Genomic DNA, 7313 nt, shown 5'->3' with positions numbered 1-7313 from the left:
GTAGCCCTTTCAAGGCATCTGGGATAGAAGCCACCAGGATCCCAAGGCCGGGGGTCATACACTAATAGACAGAAGTAGGCATTGACCATGAGTGAATGACCAAAGCGAGGAGGCTGAAGGGTAGAAAGTCTCCATGGGGCCCAGCATGCTGAGGGCCAGTTAAGGCCCAAAAAAGGCTCCTGCTTTGAAGTCATTTCCCAAGAAAATCCTGCAGTTGCCAGGCAATGATGGTTAAGGACCATGGGTTTACAGCTAGAAAGGACCTTGGTCCATCACCCTCATTTGAGATAAGGGATGGGAAAAGAGACAGAAAATGATTCACCAAGTGTCACACAGTTTAGAAGCAGATCTCATCTTCTGACATAAAATCTGAGAAGATAGCCCAGGAGGTAGATGAACACTCCTCTTCCATATTTCCAATGGGTCCCCGAGGTGCGCACATCCCTCCAGCATGGGACACATTCCTAGGGGAAGGCAGTTATCACTGAGCCAAAAGCTGTCCCTTCACCCATTTCTCAGGGCGAGGGCCTCATTTCCCAGGGGGAAATTACTACTGGGAGAGCCCAAATGGAGGAAAGTTCAGATATAGCCAATGTAGTCCTATATCACCTATGGGCATGAAACGGCAAGTGGCTGTGGTTTCTGCTACCCCTTCCATCCCACCCAGGTCAAAATGCTTCCAAGCAGATCTTCCCTTGCCCCACTCCCCATCTCTCATGTCTCCCCCAAAACTCCCCTCAAACAATGCATGCAGTTGGGGAAGAGGGAGTTATATATTGATTACACAGTTCTTCTTAAAAAAAAAAAAAAGACATTCCCCCATCAATCAACAGAAAACTGGCTACCACATTTCCCAGGGTGAGTCTCCTTAAAACATTCCAACTCCCCCCTGGGTTGCCCCACATCTATACAGAATAAAGTGCTTTGTTTATTAATTATTCTTAATAATATTGTTTAACACACTTAAGAGTCCCATACCCAGCCCTCCCCATGGCATGGAGTCGAATGGGCCCATGGCCACCAGCTGCAACAGCTCAAACATGGCCTTACTAAGTGCTCTGAGTCTAGCTCCTCTATAGTCCCGACCCTTCCCCCGCACCTCCCACCTCCCTGGCTGCCAGCCTCAGTCCATCCTACTGAGGTTGACTTTGGCTTTTGTTTTTCCTTGATGTAGATCAACCCCTCCGACCACTCAAGTCACACCGTACATAGGTCCTTGTGTCCCCAGAGGTGGAGGAGCCACCTTTGTCATTAGGGCCCAGCATGGTGGGAGTTTACCCAGGTGGGCACTGCTTATTTGGGCAATATTGCCACTCAAACCCCCAGCACCACTTCAGTTCCTATTTTCAGGCCCTTGCCCTCTGCAAGGCTGACCCCAGTTTCCAAGGGGGGTCCAGCAGGAGGCGGGGAGAAGAGGGTCCATTTTCTTCCAAGTCCTCAATCTTCCTGCTCCATTTTTTGACATAGCCATGGGAAGCAGGAGGTCCTGTCTCCCAGGGCCTGGAATCAGTGGGGGAGGAGAGCAGAGGGAGGGGATTAAGGTGCAAAGAATCTTAAAAATTACCAAAAAAAAGTTACAAAATGAAAAATAAAGGAGCTTAACCAAGAAGAATTAGCTTATGGATCTGCCTCAATTTAGGAACAGGATTAGGAGCCACCTTAATTGCAACAACCCACTGTTGGGCCTACTGCCTCATCTGTACTCGCTAAAGTCACACCTCCGACCAAGCAGAGGCAGGCTGCCTGGGATCACATTGCAGTCCCAATTGGTGCAGAAGGCCCTGGGCCAGCCTGAGCCCTGCTGCAGCAGCCTGGAGGGGAAGGAAATGATGGCAAAGTTGAGGCAGCCCACAGGATGCAAAGCTTCAGCCCGCCCGTGAGGACAAGGAGAGAGAGGAGGTGAACAGGCATAAATGGCCACTTAGCCCCAGCACAAGGGAGTGGGGAACCAGATTCAGGTTACTCCTTTGCCATTTCCAAGTTTTTTCCATATATACATACATACATACATGCTCATCACACACATACCCTAATGAATACATTCAACCTAACGTCCCTCCAGCACATGCACCCTGTATTTCCTCGTAGGTGGGGGAGGGAGTGGGAGAGCAGCAGGCTAGGAGAAGTCGATGACCCCTGCCAAAACCCATGATAACCCTCCTAGCCAAGACCAAGCAGCTTTCACTCTTCTGCCCCGAAGCCCGCCAACAGAAAGACCATGAGGCACCTGAGCTCGATCTGGGGCACCAGTCCTGAGAGCCAGCTAGAGGGGACTGGGAGAAATCTTACAGAATGGGCGGGTGGGTGGGGTGGGGCTCCCTGTTAACACTTTAGCCATCCATGGAGGGCAGGCTCCCAACATGCCAGCCTCTTGGCTTTGCCTTCCCCCCAAAATATATATATTTGTAGCACCTAGAAACCCAGAAATAAAGGGCTTAGTATTTCCCTGCTTCTACTTCTGAAGAAATTCTGACTTTTCAATGACCAAACCTTGGTCCAAGTCATTTCTCCCAATGCAGGGGAGTGTGGGTGATGAGGGAGCACACAGAGGGCAGAGCTACTGACTTAGGTTTCTGGGATGCTGCCCCTGGGGCCAAAGCAAGAAGCAGTAAATCCCTTCCCTAAGCCATAGCAGATTTCCTCCCTTTTTCCATGGGCCCTGGCAGTATCCAACCTTTGGGGATTGGGACTGCATTTGGAGAATGACCAGTGACCCCTCAGGGGGCTTCTTTGGTTGACTGACCTCAGGATCCCACAGAGGACTTGGCATCCCTACCCCAAGGTACCATCATTCTCATCCTCATCCTTCCCCTCCTTCTAAACTGTAAGGCACTTTGAGAACCAAGTCCTCCCCAAAAAGCTATGATTCCTCCAGTTTATGAAAAGGGCCCTTTCCTCATCTGCCCTTCCCCCTACTCCCTGATCAGGCAAGAACACAGGATGGTTCTGATGCCCCAAGGCTTGGAAAGTCCTGAGGGATGCTGTTCCATCCTCCTAACCCCTCTCAGCTGAAGGCATTCCCCCTCCCTAGCCCATGGACTAGTGCAGAACTCTGTGGCTGGCTGAGCTTGGCTCCCACTGCCCCATCCATGCCTACTCTCCCCCCGCTATGAAAAAAGGAACACAAGTCCCAAGTCCTATCTTATCAACCACCAGAGGAAGGGGCCTAAAAATCACTAAGAGAAGTTGTGTGAGGAAGGTGGCAGCTGGAAGACATAATGAATCCACTATCCTCTGCCAACGGCTAGTCTGAGGCTGATTCCCTGGGAGTGAAGAGGAGGGCTAAGTGCACCCCCATGGCACCATTCCCAACTTCCTTTCCCAAAGTATGACCAGGCAGCTACTACTCAGTTTCCCTACCTGGCCCTGAAATCCCCATAGGCTTGGCCTCCTGTAATCTGGGCTTCCTCCCCACTCACACCTGTGTGCCAGGAGGAGACAGGGTAGGGGAGAGAAGGGAGAAATGGCATTTTGGCAAAATTGATGGGGCTTAGCCCACCCCCAATCAAAGTGAATCTAGTGCTTGTCCTGAGGTCTTTACCCCCCCAATACATATAGAGACATCAAAACACATACAGGCGGTCCCCCATTCAAACATTTTCCCTCTTAGGTACACACCCCAAAATAGTGATGCACAAAGACAGACACACAGATGCATGGACACACACACACACACACAGACATACAACCTTGCACACAGACTATACCTCACCCCATATACTTTCTCCTCAGACCCACACACAGACATTAGTCTAAAGACATCCTTGGGTGGGCACAGAGACACAGACCCACTCAGGCACACATTCTCAGACACACAGACACAGACATGTATACCCTGACTCTGGGACACACATGTGCACACACACTAGGACAGTGACCTCCACTCTTGCCAGCCTCACCTCTCTGCAGTGGCCCTCTCACCCACAGGGGCACACGGGGACTCAGAGTACACATGGCCTTCTACTTGGGCCATTCATCTTAGGTGACAAATGACCCATTCCCATCTTGACTCTATCTTGATCCCCTAAATCCCAACCTGCCTCACCTGGGGTCCTCAGAGCCTAGCTTAGAAAACTGGTTTCAGCTGACTCCCACCATATGTTGCCTCTACAGCCAGCCTCTGCCTAACCCCTTATACCACTCTACTCTCTCATTTTACAAATGAAGACACTAAGACCCAGACAGGGAGTGATTCACCCAAGGCAAGTAAAACCCAGAGTCTAGATGGGAATCTAGGTTCCTTGACTCTTAACCCAGGTCTCTGCCCTCCCAAGCCCTGTTCCTTTCCCTCTCACCAAAGCAAAGTGGCACTACCTCCTGGCACCCTTCCAGGGCCTCAGTCTACACCCTGTTCATCCCCCATGCCACCATCATGAGACCATATGAAAATGGAACAGGAAGGGGGTAGGAGAGGGCAGGGGGAGCACAGGACTTCAGGACTGGAAGGGGTCTTATCTAAAGTCTGGTCCCACTTCCTCCTAGTACAGATGAGGAAACTGAGTTTCAGAGAAGACCCACAGCCTGCCCAAAGTCACATGGGAGAGTGGCAGAGTGAGAATCTGAACCCGGTCCTTGGAAAGCACATCAATTGCTCCTTCCACTCTACTGAGGAAGAAGAGAGGGAGAAAAGAGAGGAACACACATGGGCTCCATTTTCCAGAGTCAATCCATGGGGTCCTTTCGGAGGTGCAGCTGGGACAAGCTTGGCATGGATGAGACGCAATGGGAGGGCTCTGGGGCAGAGCGGCAGGACCAGGGTGAGAACAGGAGCCCTAGTTGTGGCTGGCATTGACCTTCCCTGTAGAGAACAGGGGGGGTGGGGGAGGTAAGTGAGGAGGGGGTGGCAGGGTCTGGGGCAGTGAGGGGAGCAGGGGGAGGGAGTGTGAGGGGGGTGGGGGCGGCGGTGGGGGCTGTGGGGGAGGAAGGCCAGGCTGGGTAGGGGTCGAGGGGGAGGCTCCGGGGGGCACTGGAGTCAGGGCCAGGGTCAGGCCTGGGGGGTGGTCACCGCCATCAGGAGTGTCCGAGGTCATCGGGTGACTGACGCGAAAGCACTTCTCCTTGTGGGCTTTAAGCATGTTGGAGAATCGGAAGCGCTGACCACACACGTCACAGGGGTAGGGCTTCTCGCCCGTGTGTGTCCGCCGGTGCCTCTTCATGTTGGGCCGGCTCGTGAAGCTCTTGCCGCAGATCTCACAGATGTACGGCTTCTCACCTGTGGACAGGGGGAGGTGGCAGAAGTCTGTTCATCCAGGGCCCTGGCTGCTTACACACTACCTAGCCCCTTGTTTGGCCTCCAGCCACAGCCATTCACCGCCAGCTGCACTAAGCCCAATCCAGTCATTCACTCCCTGGCAGAGCACTTTCCTTCCCTCTATCCCCTTGACAAATTCCCATATACCAGAACTCTCCTTCATGCCTCATAAACACCCAAGAGAGAGCCAATGACTCAATAAAAGCCCTGACCCCTTTTCCTCACCCTGACTGCATTACGGCATGGTGCAAGGACCAGTAGGGTGGTTTAGATAGAAAAAGCCATAGAGTAGAAGTCAGAAGGTCTGAGTTCAAGTCTCTGCCATGAATCCACTGAGTGTCTTTGTGTGGGTCACTTGCCCTGCCAGCCTCAAAGGGCCTTTGTGGTACTTTGTCTTGGAATCAGAAAGCCGGAGTTCTGAGCCAGGCTCAGATACTCACTAGCTGTGTGACCTTGAGTAAGTTATTTCTCAACTGTTTCCTCCTCTGTAAAGTGGGGATAGTCCTTCCTTACATTCTCTATCTAACGGGGCCATTTTAAGAAAAAGCTCTTTGTTTAAAGATACAGAAAAGGGCTGATTGTTTATTATAGATTTAAGAGCTACAAGGAATCTCTGAGGCCATCTAGTACAACCCTTCCATTTGACAGATGAAGAAAATGAGGCTTAGAGAGGTCTTACCCAAAGTTATACATAGAATAAGTGACAAACTCAAATCCTTCAGTTCCAAAACCAATGGTCGTTTATTATGTTACATTATCTGTTCTCATGAAGGAGTAGGTCTCTTTTTTTTTTTTGGAGGGGGGAAGGTAGAGTAATTGGGGCTAAGTGACTTGCCCAAGGTCACACAGCTAGTTTTTGTGTTAAGTGTCTGAGACTGGATTTGAACTCAGGTCTTCCTGACTCCAGGGCTGGTGCTCTATTCACTGCGCCATCTAGCCACCCCAGGAGTAGGTCTCTTTTGCTAAGGTAAGGAAGGGATACCTGGCTCAGCTTTGGTTAGATCTGAATATAATTTCACTTATTTAACCTATGTACTCATGAGTCTATTAAAATATTTCAGTTGACTTAAATAATTTCAATGTGGCAATCAAAAGAATATTTTCAAGTTACCAAAGGGGGTTAAAAAATCTATGCTTTCAAATGAAGACCTCGGCTCACTAATTTTGCCTTTCAATAAATGTTTAATATTGCTAGGAGTGATGGTGAATGCCTGTAATCCCTAATACTGGAGAATCACTTAAGCTCAGGAGTTCTAAGCGTCACTAGGACTAAGGCTGATGGCGTGTCCTGAATTCAAACCCATGGCCTTGGATTCGAAATTCATGCTTTCATCCATACTGTGTTGAATGGTTCTCTCTCCTCCCCACTCTTTGAAAGGTTCCCCACCTCCAGGAATTCTGGAATCATAAGACATCAGAGCTGGAAGAGACCCTACAGCTCAATGGGCCCAAACCTTTCATGTTACAGATAAGAAAACTAAGGCTCAGAAAGAGGAAGCAACTGGGTCACATGGTAGTAAGTTACTGGAACAGTCAAAACTCAAACTCAGGTCTTTAGATTTTAAGTCCAGTAATATTTATTTGGGATGGAGAGAGAGAAAAAATGGGAAGAGAGGGGGGAAAAGGGGATGAGGGAAGGGAAGAAAGAGAGAAGGCAGACAGAGACAGAGAAGAAGAGAGAGAAGAAGAGACAGGAGAGAGAAAGAGAGAAGGTGAGAGTGAGAGGAGAGAAAGAGAGAGAAGGAAAGAGAGAACGAGAAGGACAGGGAGGGAGGGAGAGGGGGAGAGAGAAAGAGAGAGAGGGGAGGCAGAGGAGAGAAAGAAGAAAAGACAGAGGTGAGAGAGAGGAAAGGGAGAGAAGGAAAGGGAGAGGGAAGGAGGGAGGGAGAGATAGAGACAGAGAGAGACAGAGACACAGAGAGAGAAGGAAAGAGAAAGAGAAGGGGAGGGAGGGAGGGAGAGAGAGACAGAGAGAGAAAGAGACAGAGAGAGGAAACAGAGAGAGGAGAGAAGAGGAAGAAGAAGAAGAAGAAGAAGAAGAAGAAGAAGAAGAAGAAGAAGA

General features: G+C 50.2%; 1 protein-coding gene across 1 annotated transcript in view; it reads right to left on the bottom strand.

Annotated features, from left to right (window-relative positions):
- Positions 1-4624: 4624 nt before the first annotated feature.
- The window catches only part of ZBTB47 (zinc finger and BTB domain containing 47), a 41679-nt gene continuing 38990 nt past the window's right edge, over positions 4625-7313 (bottom strand). Inside the window, exon 6 of the mRNA XM_069095819.1 lies at positions 4625-5212. Within this exon, the coding sequence (XP_068951920.1) occupies positions 4773-5212 (440 nt within the window). The 3' untranslated portion in view covers positions 4625-4772. The remainder of the gene's footprint in view (positions 5213-7313) is intronic.

The sequence above is a fragment of the Petaurus breviceps genome, unplaced genomic scaffold (genome assembly GCF_028583685.1).
Source record: "Petaurus breviceps papuanus isolate PSGF00001 unplaced genomic scaffold, PetGlider_PUasm1.0 227, whole genome shotgun sequence".
Lineage (NCBI taxonomy): Eukaryota > Metazoa > Chordata > Mammalia > Diprotodontia > Petauridae > Petaurus > Petaurus breviceps.
This window is presented reverse-complemented; position numbering and strand designations above follow the sequence as displayed.